General features: G+C 45.5%; 1 protein-coding gene and 1 pseudogene across 5 annotated transcripts; one reads left to right on the top strand and one right to left on the bottom strand.

The window, feature by feature from the left end:
• Positions 1-1,121: 1,121 nt before the first annotated feature.
• Positions 1,122-4,584, bottom strand: LOC148190094 (3-oxo-5-alpha-steroid 4-dehydrogenase 2-like; annotated as a pseudogene). The gene is made up of 5 exons (XR_015776159.1): positions 4,284-4,584; positions 2,653-2,816; positions 2,080-2,180; positions 1,792-1,942; positions 1,122-1,361 (listed from the first exon to the last, which is right to left on the bottom strand). The product of XR_015776159.1 is annotated as a 3-oxo-5-alpha-steroid 4-dehydrogenase 2-like (transcript).
• A 1,253-nt stretch (positions 4,585-5,837) lies between these two features.
• Positions 5,838-15,415, top strand: spast (spastin). Of its 4 annotated transcripts, XR_015776096.1 has the most exons (18): positions 5,838-6,267; positions 7,354-7,437; positions 7,571-7,654; positions 7,890-7,976; positions 8,115-8,281; positions 8,367-8,497; positions 8,881-8,974; positions 9,197-9,271; positions 9,493-9,564; positions 10,114-10,189; positions 10,723-10,814; positions 10,889-10,968; positions 11,320-11,362; positions 11,440-11,519; positions 11,631-11,701; positions 12,272-12,312; positions 12,531-12,613; positions 12,698-12,837. XR_015776096.1 is itself a non-coding variant. In XM_088075061.1 (17 exons), the coding sequence occupies exons 1-17, from the start codon at positions 5,961-5,963 to the stop codon at positions 12,821-12,823; spliced, it is 1,707 nt and encodes a 568-aa protein (XP_087931187.1). In that variant the 5' UTR covers positions 5,838-5,960; the 3' UTR covers positions 12,824-15,415. The 4 variants fall into 4 exon arrangements, 3 of the variants coding, with proteins under 3 accessions (XP_087931187.1, XP_087931185.1, XP_087931186.1); XM_088075061.1 differs by lacking the exon at positions 12,531-12,613 and having other exon boundaries at positions 7,574-7,654; positions 12,698-15,415; XM_088075059.1 differs by lacking the exon at positions 12,531-12,613 and having other exon boundaries at positions 5,839-6,267; positions 12,698-15,414.
• The last annotated feature ends 1,926 nt before the right edge of the window (positions 15,416-17,341 follow it).

The following is a 17,341-nucleotide window of genomic DNA, read 5'->3' as shown; positions in this document are numbered from 1 at the left end:
CAGATTTGGTTATGTTTCCTTCTAATGGAAGAGTACTTCCCACATGATGTGTTCATGGGCTGTCAGAAATCTGAACATCCAACAATAATTTTTATTTTTTACCTTTTCTGTTTTTCTGGCTGTGATAAATGGGCCAGAGGAAAAGAAAACACAAAAATAAAAACAAAAAGTCAAGAATTTTATAATTTTATAAAATTTTATAAGAACCCCCCCCCCCACACACACACACACAGACACACACACACACACAGAAAAAGAAAAAAAAAATCACCTCAAATCATCATCAAAAATAGAGATCTCCCCCCTCAACAAAAACACAACAACAACAGTTGATGAGACTTTCCGGTGCAGCAGGGGGCGGTATGCCGGTGTGCCGGTGTCGGTTCATAAGCAAAAGAAGAACCGGTCCGGGTGATCTGAACGGAGCAGCGGCTCTCTGGACTGAACCGGCCGGTCTGCGGTGATATGGCCGTTAATGGGTCTCTGTGGAAGCAGACGGCGGACCGGCGGCTCGGCGGCTCCGGCGGACAGACCCGCCGCCGGTGACGGTGCCGCCGTTACCCCCGGGAGGCTGGGCGCGCTTTGGGCCGTGTCCGCCCGCTGCTGGCCGCGCTGGCCCCGCTCCGGTGGCTCCTCCGCCGGCTGTGGAGCCGATCCGGGGCTCCAGAGCAGACTTGCGGCGGCGGCAGCGGGAGCCCGGAGCGGAGCCAGCGGGTCAGGAGCCACCACGGGCGGGCCTTCGAGTTCATCTCCGCGGCGCTGAGGATCGACGAGGACGAGACAGGTACCCGGTGCTCGGGTCTTATTCTACATCACCGAAACCCTTCTGAAAATCTACCGTTTTAACGCCGTTTTTTTCAATGAACGGGAGCGTAAGGCTCTCTGTAAACCGAATAAACACGCAGCGCCTGACGGAGGTGATGCAGCCGAATCACACACACCTGTCATAAAGAAAAATAATCCAAAATCTGTAAATGGACCACAAACAAAGAAACAAACAAAGAAACAAAGATACAAACAAACAAAGAAACAAACAAAGAAACAAAGATACAAACAAACAAAGAAACAAACAAAGAAACAAAGAAACACAGAAACTCTGCTCTGACCTGCAGAGTCTGTCCTTCCAGCTGGAGCTCATTTTAATGACTTTATTCCTCTATAATGATACATCATCATTTATTACTGGTCATATTCTGTATCAGTACTCTGAATGTGTACAGATGACTGTAGTAACAAGTATTAATATTTGGTGTAAAGCAGCAGCGGACGGAGAGACGGCGAGTCGTCCTCCGGGTCACAGGATGAAAGGAATGAGAGCTTTCCTGGAGCGAGGGTAGTCCTCAAACCTCTGCTGGTAATCTCTGAAACACACAAACCACCAGATTACACCAAACTGTTTCCAGTCGGAGACAAAAATCATCCACAGAGACGACGACGCGTCAGATTAACCTTGAATTTTTGAAGTTAGTGAACTCAATATTGCTAAAATAAAAATATCACTTTATAATAACTTAAAGTCTTAAGTTTTATTATTGTCTTATGTAAGTTTGCTGTACTTAATAATACATATTAATAATAATTAATGTAAATTAAATAATAATTAATAATTAAAATGCCTGATTTACTTAAACTTTAAAGTTTACATTTTTAATTTTTATTTTAAGTTTGCAGTACTTCAAAGTTTTGTTACCGACCTGTTGTGCTGGAAATACATTACACTAAATCTACGTGTTGTGTTGGAATACCTAACAGTAAAGTTACCTGCTGTGCTGTAAACAAGCAGATTCTCACCTGTGGTGATGGAGGGCTCTGGGCCCGATGGAGCACGCGGTGAAGAAGGCGAAGGCGAAGGTGGGTAAAGACCAGGCGGCGACGGCGTACCCACACCACTCCACGATCTCCCCGAAGAAGTTAGCGCCGGACACGAACTCAAACATTCCTCCTGAGAGAAAAGTAAAAGTCCAGGTGTGAAAAGTTCAAGTAAACAGTTACTTTAGTTATCCTAAACTTTGTCAGGGTTTGTGGATCAGGATCTGGTGTGGACCAGGATCTGGTGAGGACCAGGATCTGGTGTGGTACCGTAGGGGATCCTGTAGCGATCTCTCCGGGTCGTCTCAGGCGGCGCAGGATGTAGTCACTGTGGATGTTGATGATCATACCGACCACAAACAGAAGAAGCCCTTTCAGAATAAGAGAAAACAGGATGATTATTTGTTATTCTATTTCACAGACATGCACCAAAATCCTAAAAATGTCCTAAACTCCTAGAAACGTTCTTAAATCGTATAAATGTCCTAAAATCTTAGAAACATGCATGGGGCTGCTGTGGCGGGCCCTGGCCTCCTGTCATTTGGCAACAGTGGCCCCTAAGCAAAGCAAGTGAGTATTTTAGACCTATAATATTTAATTTCCTCATTTTTCTCAAAGAATATTAAAACTGATTTTGGTAAAGTTTCTGTTTTTTAAACTATATTTGAGTCTTCTTTTGTTAACAATACTCCACGCTGATATTGTCACAGTTTCAGTTTCATGACGTCTCGTCGTCTCGCCTTAGTCACTGAGAAAAACAAGCATATCATATTTAGTCTTTTTTGTTAAGCAAATGATCACTGATGATTGTCGTAGATCGTGAAGCGGGCGGCTGTGACTCACCTGCAGCCCGGCTGGCGTCCGTCAGCCAGCCGTCTTGGAAGCGGGCGCAGTGCAGCAGGTGGTGACCCTGCAGGAAGCCGTTGAGCGAGCAGAAGATGGCGGCGAGGAGGACGATGAGCAGCGGACGGGTCGATCCTCTGGTCAGGAAGGCGTAGATGATACTCCTGCAGAACAGACACGTGCTGACTGAGTTTCGGATTTTAGGACTCATTCCTGGGGCACTCTATGCAGAACTCTGTCATTTTCTCACAACACTTTGCTCATTTCTTGCTAAGTTTTGTGGCAGATCTTGTAGAGTTGCTCACAACATGTTTTCCATTATTCTGAAAGAAATCAAACCAATTTGCTCAGGTTTCACAGAATTAAAATGAAATATACTGTCGTACCGTCCGAAATGATCTAAGACTTTAACAGAGCAGCACATCAGACATCGGACATGTAAAGTAATATAGAATTTATAGTTAGGGCTGGCTCAGGCTTTCCTCTTTATAGTTAGGGCTGGCTCAGACTTTCCTCTTTATAGTTAGGGCTGGCTCAGACTTTCCTCTTTATAGTTAGGGCTGGCTCAGGCTTTCCTCTTTATAGTTAGGGCTTGCTCAGGCTTTCCTCTTTATAGTTAGGGCTGGCTCAGGCTTTCCTCTTTATAGTTAGGGCTGGCTCAGGCTTTCCTCTTTATAGTTAGGGCTGGCTCAGGCTTTCCTCTTTATAGTTAGGGCTGGCTCAGGCTTTCCTCTTTATAGTTAGGGCTGGCTCAGGCTTTCCTCTTTATAGTTAGGGCTGGCTCAGTCTTTCCTCTTTATAGTTAGGGCTGGCTCAGGCTTTCCTCTTCCACAGTGAGGAAAGTTAAAATTTGAGAGGCACAATCAAATCTAACTTCAGAACTCACTGATTATCTTACTGAGTAACAGCTGGAACTTTTTAACTATACAAACCACAAAGTGTCACAATCCGCTCTCCCTCACCTGACGCTGAAGCTGTGGGCGGCTGGGAGAATAAAGGCCGCTTGCTTACAAGCAGGAGGTGCAAGATTCATTAATCTGTCCCCAAAAATGACGTGTGGGGCTAATGATTCACTAACTAATGGTTTGGGAGGAACACTGGTGTTCCCTTAACAGCAGTTTTCATGCACTGTGTTCAGTGTTTCACAAATATTTAACCCTTTGAAACCCAAACAAATGGATTTTTTTTAAACACGTCTAAAAAGGCAACAAGAAACTTGGCAAGAAATGGTCAACAAAAGACAGAAGGAGTGAAAATCATTAGAAGATTATTGTTGTTTTTGGAAAATTTTCCAACAATAATAATAATCTTTTAAATTATCATCTATCTTTATATTTAGGCCTCTGTTTGATTAGGTTTATCTTTTTTACTTTTTTATCTTTTATTTTATATGTAAAAGGCTGTAAGGAGTTAAAAACGACGCATGCACGTAAATGCAGCAGGAAGATTCATCCAGAAATGTTTCTCACTGACTTTTACTTCAAATACTTTAATTCACATTTAGCTTTTACTTCAGTGTGGTTTTGTATGCATTTTTTAGTGTGTGTGTGTGTGTGTGTGTGTGTGTGTGTGTGTGTGTGTGTGTGTGTGTGTGTGTGTGTGTTCGGACTTGTGCTGTGAGGTGACCTGACTTGTGGAAGTAGTGCAGCATGAAGGCATATAGCAGCAGCCGCCTCCAGATCATGTCCCCAGTTCTGTCCCCAGTTTTGTCCCTGGTGCTGTCTCCGGTTCTTCCCGGCTCCTCTTCAGTCAGCAGCAGCAGGAGCAGCGGCAGCAGGAAGGCCGGGACCTCCTGGAGGAACCAGGCCAGTCTGGCAGGACAGAAGTAACCCGTCTTAAAGGAGTAGCGGCCGTACTTTGTTTCCTTGAAAATCTGGTTCAGCAGCATGATTACACCCAAGATGATCAGAAACCAGGTGAGGGAGGACACAACAGAGTCTCTGACACTCCATCGTCCCGCTGAGACTCTGGACTGAAGACTGAGGGAGGACAGGAGGGTTAAATATACAGAGGGAGGGAAAGAGAACAGTCAGCTGGTCCTGAGGCTCACCTCCTCAACAAGGACGGCCCTCAGTCAAACACAACCAGTTTATAGAAAAGTGTAACGAAAACTACATCAACCACTGGACTCCTAAAACAAAATTAAAAACAAACTTCAGTGCCGACACAGAGGACCTGCTGCCAAGAGGCAGCATGTCAGTGCACGCCAGCGCATGTCCGTGCACGCCAGCGCATGTCAGTGCACGCCAGCGCAGGTCAGCGCCATGTTAGTGCATGTCAACGCAGGTAAGGGCATGTCAGCAGCAGGTCAGCGCAGGTCAGCACCATGTCAGTGCAGGTAAGCGCATGTCAGTGCACGTCAGCGCACGTCAGCGCACGTCAGCGCACGTCAGTGCAGGTAAGCAAATGTCAGTGCACGTCAGCGCAGGTAAGCGCACGTCAGTGCAGGTCACAGAGACAATACAACAACAGGTAACAGCTGGAGCTCAGCTCACAGCTCACACTGCCCTCAGCAGAACTGCGATTGGAGTCATTTAAAAGTACTTTTATTTCATTGATGGATTTCACTTATTTTATGTTTGTTATTGTCCTTTAATGTATTTGGGGTGAGTGTTTCTTTTCTCTGTACATGTAGCTCACAAACAAATTCAAATCGACTACGTCTGTAGTTGTTGTTTTCTTTGTTATTGGGTAAACATGAAATATTGTGATAATTAAAACCTTTCAGGAAGTGTTTGGATGCAGACATTTTAATTATTTTATATTTCATTGTAGAGTTATTTAACTGCATATATAGTGGATTGATTTTATACATTATAAAGTGATTTAGACCAATTATCACTATTTTAAGCTCAGATTTGGTTATGTTTCCTTCTAATGGAAGAGTACTTCCCACATGATGTGTTCATGGGCTGTCAGCAATCTGAACATCCAACAATAATTTTATTTTTACCTTTTCTGTTTTTCTGGCTGTGATAAATGGGCCAGAGGAAAAGAAAACACAAAATAAAACAAAAAGTCAAGAATTTTATAATTTTATAAAATTTTATAAGAACCCCACACACACACACACACACACACAGAAAAAGAAAAAAAAAAATCACCTCAAATCATCATCAAAAATAGAGATCTCCCCCCTCAACAAAAACACAACAACAACAGTTGATGAGACTTTCCGGTGCAGCAGGGGGCGGTATGCCGGTGTGCCGGTGTCGGTTCATAAGCAAAAGAAGAACCGGTCCGGGTGATCTGAACGGAGCAGCGGCTCTCTGGACTGAACCGGCCGGTCTGCGGTGATATGGCCGTTAATGGGTCTCTGTGGAAGCAGACGGCGGACCGGCGGCTCGGCGGCTCCGGCGGACAGACCCGCCGCCGGTGACGGTGCCGCCGTTACCCCCGGGAGGCTGGGCGCGCTTTGGGCCGTGTCCGCCCCGCTGCTGGCCGCGCTGGCCCCGCTCCGGTGGCTCCTCCGCCGGCTGTGGAGCCGATCCGGGGCTCCAGAGCAGACTTGCGGCGGCAGCGGGAGCCCGGAGCGGAGCCAGCGGGTCAGGAGCCACCACGGGCGGGCCTTCGAGTTCATCTCCGCGGCGCTGAGGATCGACGAGGACGAGACAGGTACCCGGTGCTCGGGTCTTATTCTACATCACCGAAACCCTTCAGAAAATCTACCGTTTTAACGCCGTTTTTTTCAATGAACGGGAGCGTAAGGCTCTCTGTAAACCGAATAAACACGCAGCGCCTGACGGAGGTGATGCAGCCGAATCACACACGTGATGATGAAGCTTCGATATCGATACATTCAGCGCTTCTTACAGCCGCTGCGTGTGTTTCATTTCAGCCAAACTCAAAAGGCAGAATGTTGCGTTTAGTTTGGTTTGACAAAAGAGATCAGAAGCCTTCCACCAAAGACGAGGGACAGCGTTTTTAGATCAGAGACTGACAGCGCACCGACTGCTCTGATCGATTAATGATTGATCAGAGAGGAGAGCTGCTGCCGCGACGACTCATTTAATCATTGATAAGTCTATAAATTATTATGAATTATTTTAATTTTTAATAGAAAAAAACCCTGTGAGGAAAACACGCATTTGTGTGTGGAGAGTTTTCTCTGAGCAATTTTGGCAATTTACTTTTCTTTTAAAATTTTGTCGATTTTTTTCCTGATTTGCTGATTTTTAGAGAAAACATGCCTTCCAAATCAGCAGGCATGCTAAAATAAAAATCGCCCATATTACACAATTTACCTTTGAAAACACGGAGCAACTTAACAACACGGAAAAACCTCAGATTAATAAGGTACGTAAAACAAACATGAAAATGACCCTAAAAGTTCTGAAAATGACAAAAAAAGTATTTATTTTGTATATTTTACTATATATATTTATTATATTTTAAACATAAAATTATTATAATCATAGTTTTCTTGATATTTTCCCCTCTTATTTTGGATCATTTTAAGATAAGTTTCTCCACTTTTTTTTTAAACTACTTGTTAGGTCCTTTTTTGTCCCTTTTTACTCGTTTCTTGCAAAACTTTAATTTTCCATGTTTTTTGAGATAATCCCGTTTGCTCGGCTGAAAGCTTCAGGTAGCCTGTGAAAGGCGTCCGAACGCAGCCACTGATCCGGGATTCACGGTTCCTCCGCGCTGAACGCTCCTCGTACGTTAACTGTTGGATGTCTGTGTGTTTTTAACGTCCAGGAGACAAGCAGCGGGCGGCGGGCTGGTACCGGCGAGGGATCAGCGAGCTGGAGAGAGGCGTCGCCATCCAGATCTCAGGGAGCGGTGAGTCCGGCGGGAGGGACCGCGGACGGTCTCTCACCGCCAACCCCGATGTCTCCACGTTGTCCTTTCTCCGCTGGTGGCGTCTTTTCTTCGAGACGATGAATCTCAGCTCTTTTTTCTGTTTCTGTTCGAGGAGGCAAATACGAGCGAGACAGACGACTGCAGAGCAAGATGACCGCCAACCTGATCATGGCCCGGGACCGCCTGCAGTCCTTAGGTCGGCCGTCTGTGCAGTTGTTTTCTGTCTCTTTGTGGTGGTTTTGCATTTCTCTGTGGTGGTTTTCTGTCTTTTTGTATTTGTCTTGCATCTCTTTGTAGTTGTTTTGCATCTCCTTTTTGGATGTTTTGTGTCTCTCTGTTGCTGTATTGTGTCTCTTTGTGGTTGTTTGTGTCCATCTTTTGTCCTCTGTTCATCTTTGGTTTGTTGTGTGTTTTCTCTGTTGTTGTTTCAGTCGCGGTGCTCTCGAGCTCCAGAGCGCAGACGGATGTTTACGCTGACAGCACAGACTCCGCCCACCACACTGCTCACCTGCGCTCAGGTACGTCCAAACAACGACAAACAGCAGCTTCACAGGAGACACGAGATATTTTACAGGTTAAATACGTTCATTCAGTGAGTGTGAGTGTGTGTGTGTGTGTGTGCGCATGTGCGCGCGTGTGTGTATGTGTGTGGTCAGCAGGTGGCGCTGTCTCCAGAAAGAGAGACTCTGTTAATGCAGCACCATCCAGCCGTCCAAAGACCTCCTCCTCCTCTTCCTCCTCCTCCTCCTCCTCAGCCGGCCTCCATCGCTCCTCAGACGGCGGTCCTCAGCGCCCGCCCGCCCGCAGCAGCAGGAGCAGTAAGGTGTGTTTGTTTCTCAGGGGAGGGGCTCCGCGGGCCGCCAGGTGGCGCTCTGACTAACGCGGACGCTTCCTGTGTCGACCTGCAGGGGAGAACGAGTCGCCGCGGAGTTAAAGTCAGCTGCCCGACGTCAACACCACAGAAGAAGAGAGACTCGAAGAACCTGAAGAACGTCGACGAGAAGCTCGCCAACCTCATCCTCAACGAGATCGTGGACAGGTGAGAGACGCCGAGCGAGACCGAGTGCTGACTCAGCAGAAACACTCAAACATGTGTCAGCTGAAGACGTCAGTTCATTGGTACTGATCGTTGGTACTGATCGTTGGTACTGATCGTTGGTACTGATCGTTGGTACTGATCGTTGGTATTGATCGTTGGTACTGATCGTTGGTACTGATCGTTGGTACTGATCGTTGGTATTGATCGTTGGTACTGATCGTTGGTACTGATCGTTGGTATTGATCGTTGGTACTGATCGTTGGTACTGATCGTTGGTACTGATCGTTGGTATTGATCTGTGGTATTGATCTTCGGTATTGATCTTCGGTATTGATCAGGTATCTGTGTTGGCTGATCGGTTGTGTTGGCGGTTTGTGTTTCAGTGGGTCGTCGTTGAGGTTCGAGGACGTTGCCGGTCAGGATCTGGCGAAGCAGGCGCTGCAGGAGATCGTCATCCTGCCGGCGCTGAGGCCCGAGGTGAGTTCAGGGTCGACTGTGAAATTAAACTTCAGTGACTTCGGTTACATAATTAACTTTATTCATTTTGTTAACTTTATTCATTTTACTCACTTTTCCATCTCATTCGCTCGTCATTCGTTCGGGTGCTGGATGGACGTCCTCAGATTTTTGGTTGAACGTGTGTTGGCTGTTTCTTCCTCTGCAGAAAACAGTCCGTCAGCAGACTTTCTTCTTCTCTAGCTGTTTACAGGACTGCGAACTCCAGCCAGAGGACTCCTTCTGTTCGGCCCGCCCGGCAACGGCAAGACCATGCTGGTGAGTCTGAGAAACCAGAGCAAGAAGACCAGGAGCAAAACGGCGCCGCTGTGATATTTTCGGTCGTCGTATTTTAACCCTCGTACTGCCGTCCAGATGACTCGAACGAATTTGTCTCATCAATCCGACACAAAGTGAACGTGGCTTTAAAACATTCACAACTGTCACATACTGAAGGTTTTCAGTGTCCTGTACCTTTAAGATGCTTTCATCGTCTCCAGGCCAAAGCTGTGGCAGCCGAGTCCAACGCCACCTTCTTCAACATCAGCGCCGCCAGCCTCACCTCCAAATACGTGAGTCACCACGAGGCTGACAGCACCTGATGTGGAGGTCAACCATCCGTGAGCCGCAGTGACCTCTGTCTCTATCTCTGTCTCTGTCTGTCTCTCTCTGTCTCCGTCCGTCTCTGTCTGTCCGTCTCTGTCCGTCTCTGTCCGTCTCTGTCTCTGTCCGTCTCTGTCCGTCTCTGTCTGTCCGTCTCTGTCCGTCTCTGTCTCTGTCCGTCTCTGTCCGTCTCTGTCTGTCCGTCTCTGTCCGTCTCTGTCTGTCCGTCTCTGTCCGTCTCTGTCTCTGTCCGTCTCTGTCCGTCTCTGTCTGTCCGTCTCTGTCTCTGTCCGTCTCTGTCCGTCTCTGTCTGTCCGTCTCTGTCTGTCTCTGTCTCTGTCCGTCTCTGTCCGTCTCTGTCTGTCCGTCTCTGTCCGTCTCTGTCTCTGTCCGTCTCTGTCCGTCTCTGTCCGTCTCTGTCTCTGTCCGTCTCTGTCCGTCTCTGTCCATCTCTGTCCGTCTCTGTCCATCTCTGTCCGTCTCTGTCCGTCGGTCTCTGCCTGTCCGTCTGTGTGCAGGTGGGTGAAGGAGAGAAGCTGGTCCGAGCTCTGTTCTCCGTGGCCCGTGAGCTGCAGCCGTCCATCATCTTCATCGGTAACTCTCAGTCACTGGTTCTCACACTGTGGGGCGCGGCCCTCCTGCAGGCCGCACAGATACTCAACTTACGTCCCGCGGGCCAAATCTGGCCCCTGACAGGGAAGCGGGTGGTCCCCCTGCTCTTTTCTAATGTACAGTAAAAATAAAATGATTGACACTGGGAATCGTTTTTGTCCTTTTAGTGTTCATAAGGTGTCAGAGACATAAAACAGCATCAACACAGACCCCCACACCCCAGAAATGTCCTGAAATCCTACAAAATGTCCAAAAGTCATAGAAACGTCCCAAAATCCCAAAAGTGTCTTAAATTCCTAGAAACCTGTTTGGGGCCGCCGTGACTGGCCCCTGGCCGCCTGTCATTTTTCAAAGTGGCCCCCAAACAGAGCAGGTTGAGTGTCTGATCTTTTACAGTCTAACAAAGCTTGAGACCAGCAGCTGATGTCTTCAGCCTCTCTGACGTCCGTCTCGGTCCAAACATTATGTTGATATTGAAGCCGTGTCGGTTGTGTGTGAATGTTGTCTGCGTCCAGATGAAGTGGACAGTCTGCTGTGTGAACGGAGGGAGGGCGAGCAGGACGCCAGCCGACGCCTCAAGACCGAGTTCCTCATCGAGTTTGACGGAGTGCGTACGTATGGATGTGTGTGTGTTGTTGGTGCGAGACAAACGCACACTGATGTGTAAACGTTTGTTTTCAGGTCCAGTCTGGAGGAGACGAGCGGGTTCTGGTGATGGGCGCCACCAACAGGCCTCAGGAGCTGGACCAGGCTGTTCTCAGGTCAGATTTAAGAGCTGCTCTGGGGCTCTCCACTGAGGTCGCTTTGTGTCTCTGTGTCTCTTTGTGGTCGTTTTGTGTCTCTGTGGTCGTTTTGCGTCTCTTTGTGGTCGTTTTGTGTCTCTGTGGTCGTTTTGCGTCTTGTGCATCTTTTAGTGTTTGTTTCACACCTCTTTGTGGTTGTTCAGCTCTTTTTAAAAAGTTTTTCTTTTCTTTGTGCTCTTTTTGTGCTCTTTTTCACATTTATTTGTGTCGTTTTGCATTTCTTATTAGTTTTCTCAAAGCAGAGACGTTCTGCCGTCAGACTGGTTCAAATATCTTCACTAACTTTTTTTTTGTTTGTGTGTATTTCAGGCGTTTTACGAAGCGCGTGTACGTCGCTCTGCCTGTCGAGGAGGTGAGTTCACCCTCAGATAAAAACATTTGGATGTCGACAGGTTTATCTGGCTGATGTGAAGCTGCTGCTGTTTTCAGACTCGCTTCCAGCTGCTGAAGAACCTGTTGGGGAAACACAGCAGCTCGCTGACGCAGCGGGAGCTGATCCAGCTGGCCAGGTCGTCGCTCATCAGCTGCTCATCAAACATGGTGTTATCTGTGCTGTGACAGTGATGCTGCACGTAAAAACACAGCGAAACTTTATCTTTGTGTGTTTCTGATTGGTCCAGAATGACAGAGGGTTACTCCGGCAGTGACCTCACCTCACTGGCTAAAGACGCCTCCCTGGGACCAATCAGAGGTGAGATACAGTCTTCAAATCACTGTTTGTGTCCAAATATTAGACCTCCGAGTTTCAGTAAACTGTGATAATTGGCATATGCAGCAGCTCTCTCCCCTCCTTCCTTCTTCTGTCGTAGTTAGTTTCCTCTCATAACTGTTCTGCTGTGGACAAGAAAGAAAACACTGAATTACTGAAAACTCTGCACATCTCTTAAAAATTCCCTCAGACATTCAAACAATCAAATATTTTGTATGTTGATGGGGAGTCTTTGTTTAACGGCAGGTGATGGGTTGCAATATTTGAGTTTTTTGTTGGTGTTTTATTGAGCTTAAAGTCTGAAAATGTGCAAAATACATAAAGGAAATCTACAAAGACAGAGACGCTCATCTGAGTTATGAACATATAACAGAACATCATCAGCGTAGAATGTCATGTTTTTGTTATTGACCATGATTTCCTGCATATCACAGTCGTCCTAAAACTGTTCTATGCCGTGTGAAAGTCTCTGATAACTGCAGTTTTCAGGAGCATGTTGCAGCTCTGATCTGTTTGCGTGTTTAGATGAAGAGTTTTTGTTTGTTTCGGCAGAGTTGCGTCCGGAACAAGTGAAGAACGTGGAGGTCAGCGAGGTGAGTTCCCTCCAGCTGAAGATGTAATTAATGGATGATGATTAATTACTGATTGAAGTGATGTCTTTGAGTCCCTGTATTGTCTGGTGTTGTTTCAGTGGATTCTGAATGTTTCAGTGTTTACGCTTTTATAACTCTGGGAAAACGTTCTCATAAGTCACATTTGTGTTCACATCTCTAATTCAGCAAATGTTAAAACCCATTTGTTTCACTGTCAGGTGATGACCTCGTCTTTCTAGAGAAGAAGAGAAACGAAAGAATCAGGTTGATGTAAACCTGTAAACTAACTCCTGACGACACGGTGACGGAGATAAAAGTGTTGCGAATGGAAAAAAGAGAAGAAGCATCTAAAAATACTTGACTCTGTCCTTTTTTTTCTCCTCAGGTGCGAAACATTTGTTTCAGAGACTTTGTCGAGTCTCTGAAGAAGATCAAGAGGAGCGTCCGTCCTCAGACTCTGGATCTCTACGTCCGCTGGAACAGAGACTACGGAGACACCGCGACCGTATGAACACAAACCGACTTCTTCCAAAAACCAGTCGGACAACGTCAAGTTTGTGTACTTTTGCACAAATGTTTCTACAAAATAGACTCCTCTTTACCTTCTGCTTTGTCTGATGTCCAAAGACATCTTTAACTGACTGAAGTTGTTGTAGCGGATAAAAAAAACGAAACAGTGACTTTTTCTTTTTCGGACTCTTTGTTCGGTGTTTTTTCCTTTTGGAGCTCTGATGTTTTTCAGCAGGTGAAACCAGTTCATGATCCCAGCTGGACTCAGAAAACGTATTTATTTCTCTCCAAGTTTAACGTGATGTAGCTTTTCAACCTCAAAATAGAAGTCGATCTAATAGTGCACTGACTTTAACAGGGAGAACGGCGTCTATCCCACAGAGCGCCGTGAAACTGAGCGTACGACTTTACGACAACACGTCGCACACCAGCCCTCAATAAAACATCTGGAAATGTGTACAATAAAGACAGTTTCAAAAAAATATTCCAGCGAGCTCGTCTCAGACTTTTTTGATTCAATAGGCAGGTTTCCATTATAGATTTGTGCAAAACTTTAGCGATATTTTCAAAATGTTAATAAATCCTACTGACAAGCACATAGCCGCAGTATCGTGACATATAAAAGCTGAAAAAGGGTTGCCGTCGAGCCGAATATGTTTTTTTCCACCTCATCCGAGTGCAAAATCTTGGTGAACATCGTGATAAATGGGAGGTTGTTTTTATTCCATATTGACGTGTTTCCATTTAGCACATTTTATATTCATAATATCAATTTGAGGTGTAATGGAAACTCGCCTCGTGTGAGTCAGAAGCATCTCGAATTTTTTAGAGTAAGACTGCAAAACAGCCCAAAACGGATGCAGACCAAAAGCCATCCCGAGCTAAGATGCTCCTCCTAACACAAACATGGACGTCACACGGCGCTCTGATGGCGAGCGTCAGGCCGGCGTCCTCTCCGCTGCTCTGACAGACGCCGCAGGTTTTCCTCTGCAGGTGCAGATTATTTTACGTCAGCTGCAGGTGTGCGAGAACAGACAGTTCTCTGTATTTATTCAGGTAACTAACCAAAGTACTGACCCCGAGGAGGTTTTACAGTTATCGTTTTAATGTTTCATGTGACCACAGGAAGTTAACTCGACACAAAGTCATTAACCAATGAAAGGATGGTGTGCTCTGTGGGGGGGTCAGCCGGATCAGGAGACCCTCCTCTCGGACTGTGGAGCGTTTCAGCTCCAGCTGCTGGAAAGTGGACCACATCTGGAGGTCTATGCTAATCTGTGCTAATAACGTCTCCTCTCTCCGGCTTTGAAGTGAAGAGCTGGAACGAGGACTCAGAAAACATCAGAAAAACCATCTCGAGGCCGCTGTGAGAGTTTCCCCCTGAAGCTTTAACACAGTTTCCCCACAGACTGCAGGAATCTATACCGATATAAATATCATACTAATGTTTAATTTACACACAATCAGGGAATTATAAGAGTTCTCCGCTTCAACTAATTACATTTCCTTTATGCCGTTTTAAATGTGATTAAGACTTTGTTCTGTCTTTAAAGACCCAAGAGTATTTTCTGTCTTTCCACATAAATGATCAACACTATCACCAAAAGCGAGAGGAATTAACAGAACAATGCGTCGCTCGACTCCGTTTCCAACAGAAAACAATCAAACTGACGCAAGTCAGGACACGGTGTTAGAGCGAAACATAAAACAAAGAAAGTAATCTATTTTTAAAGACTTCATTCAGAATACCACCTATTAAAGTCTATCTGAAAAGAGTTACTCATATTTATTATTTTAAAAACATAACACCGTGTACTCTTGCTCCCCAGCCCCGGTGAGAGTGTTTTATTAGACGCATTAAACTGTCTGACTGCAGAAAGATCGAAATAAGCTGAAGTGCCACAAAAAGCCACAAATTATCACAAATCTCTGTTTGCCTCAGAGAACCGAACAGCAAACAACATCCCTCTGTCTTTAGATCCTCACCTCGTCTGAGGAAACCCCCCCCCAAAAACCCTACAACAGGGAAAAACGGTAGAAACCTCAGAAAGCGCGACTGAGGAGGGATCTTTCTTTCAGGACGGACAGATGTACAATGTATCATAGGAAGCCCCCTTCAGACCAGGCCTATATCAGCGTAACCAGGGGCTGATCCAAGATAAGTCTGAGCCAGCCCTAAATATAAGCTTTATCAAAAAGAAAAGTCTGAGCCAGCCCTAAATATAAGCTTTATCTAAAAGAAAAGTCTGAGCCAGCCCTAAATATAAGCTTTATCAAAAAGAAAAGTCTGAGCCAGCCCTAAATATAAGCTTTATCTAAAAGAAAAGTCTGAGCCAGCCCTAAATATAAGCTTTATCAAAAAGAAAAGTCTGAGCCAGCCCTAAATATAAGCTTTATCAGAGTTCTGGTAGGATAACAGGGAACTATGAGCTGGACATTCACAGTTTTGTAAGTGAGGATTTTAAATTCAATCGTGGACTGAAGCAAAGAAGCTGGAAGAGGAGAAGTACGATCTCTTTTCTTGATTCCCGTCAGAACAAGTGCTGCAATGTGTATCATCCTGCACATTAATTTACTGAATTATACTGACTCGTTTATTAAACAATCTCCACAAAGCCTCATTATCTCACTCACAGGCCCTTTTTATTTCAGTTTTTTTTACCCAGTTAGCTGGACGTTCACTGAAGACATTTCTGATGAGCTTTTGTTTTCTTCACTGACCCAACGAACTTTCCTCCAGTGCCACTGCGAGAACCAGTAAAGCTCCAGTTAAGATATTTTCATCATGTCTCCAGCTGGTTTGACAGTTAAGATCTGACCTGTTGAAGAATAAATCTGCGTCTCTGATCCGGATCCAGGTCTGCTCCCGTCGCTGCTGGTCCTCCCTGAGCGCCGCGGAGGGACAGGACAGCAGCCACGTCTCACAAAGGGCTTCAGAGAGCATCTGATGCGCTCCTGAACGCACCACTGAGGGGAGTCAGCGGCTCCCAGTAATGAGGCTAATTTGATTCATCCTGATGCTTTTCCAGAGCGTCCTCTCATCACTTTTTAATGCGCTCTTCCCAGAAAAAGCTCAGCCTACATAAAAGTTGGGTCATTAAGATCAGAGCGTGTGACTCCCTCCTCCTCCTCCTCCTCCTCCTCCTCCTCCTGCTGCTGCTCCAAAACACACAATCACAGTCTGAATCAATGACTGATCGATCGTTTGATCAGACTGATGCAGGTCAAAGATGTCTTCATGTGAGCACGTCACGTTGGTTTAGCTGAAGTGACCTGAACACAATATAGTAGATATAGTACAGATTAATAAAGTTTGTAGTTTGATATGACAGAACAAGCAAAGATGCTGTTAATCATGAAGGATTTATTTAAGGATGACTAAGTGCAAAAAAATTAGGAAAAGATGTCAAGAAGACGACCTGAAATTCTGTTAGTTTTTTTTAAAAGGAGAGGTAATTTTTAAATTAATTTAATTAAATGTAATTAAAAGAATATAGGGGATTTTTTTCTGAAAATCATTTAATAATATTTAAAAAATGTCACAGAAATATGTACACGTTTGTAATCAGAACTTTTTCACGTCGTTCCTTTTTATTTAATTTCTGTTTTTTAAAATATTTTTTTGTGTTAATTTTTTTGTTGTTTTTTTATTTTTTTTTATATTGTGCTTATTTTGAGTAATTTCTGTCAAGTTGCTCATACAGCAATAACAATCTGCTCAGGTCTTAAAGGGTTAAAATATGCATTTAAACTGCTTTAGGGAATTGGTTCATGGTTTTCTAAATCACGTAACAAAAATAATCTCGGTCAGTGGAGACTTTTTAATTCATGGTATGATTCATGTGTGTGTGTGTGTGTGAGTGTGTGTGTGTGTGAGTGTGTGTGTGTGTGTGTGTGTGTGTGTGTGTGTGTGTGTGTGTGTGAGTGTGTGTGTGTGTGTGTGTGTGTGAGTGTGTGTGTGTGTGTGTGTGTGTGTGTGTGTGTGTGTGTGTGTGTGTGTGTGTGTGTGTGTGTGTGTGTGTGTGAGTGAGTGAGTGAGTGTGTGAGTGTGTATGTGTGTGTGTAAGTGTGTATGTGTGTGTGTCTGTGTGTGTGTGTATGTTTGTGTGTTGTGTGTGTGTGTGTGTTTGTGTGTGTGTGTCTGTTTGTGTGAGTGAGAGTGTGTGTGTGTGAGTGTGTGAGTGTGTGTGTGTGTGTGTGTGTGTGTGTGTGAGTGTGTGAGTGTGTGTGTCTCCAGAAACAAGGTCATGCTGCTGAGGAACAAACATAATGGAGGTCTATAAGGAAAAGAGTCGACTCTCTCTGAAAACAAAAACCACTGACACAGAGAGGAGGAGGAGGAGGAGGAGGAGAGGTTGAGAGAGGAGCGAGAGGAGGAGGAGGAGGAGGAGGAGAGAGGAGCGAGAGGAGGAGGAGGAGGAGGAGAGAGGAGCGAGAGGAGGAGGAGGAGGAGGTGTGGCTGATGAATGACCTCCTCTCTGCAGACACATTCTGGGTTCAGATGGCTGCTGATGTTCCA

The sequence above is a fragment of the Plectropomus leopardus genome, chromosome 3 (genome assembly GCF_026936395.1).
Source record: "Plectropomus leopardus strain MGB_pleo_1.0 chromosome 3, ASM2693639v1, whole genome shotgun sequence".
NCBI classification, from domain to species: domain Eukaryota; kingdom Metazoa; phylum Chordata; class Actinopteri; order Perciformes; family Serranidae; genus Plectropomus; species Plectropomus leopardus.
The sequence above is the reverse complement of the archived record's forward strand: the minus strand, read 5'-3'. Positions and strand labels throughout refer to the sequence as shown.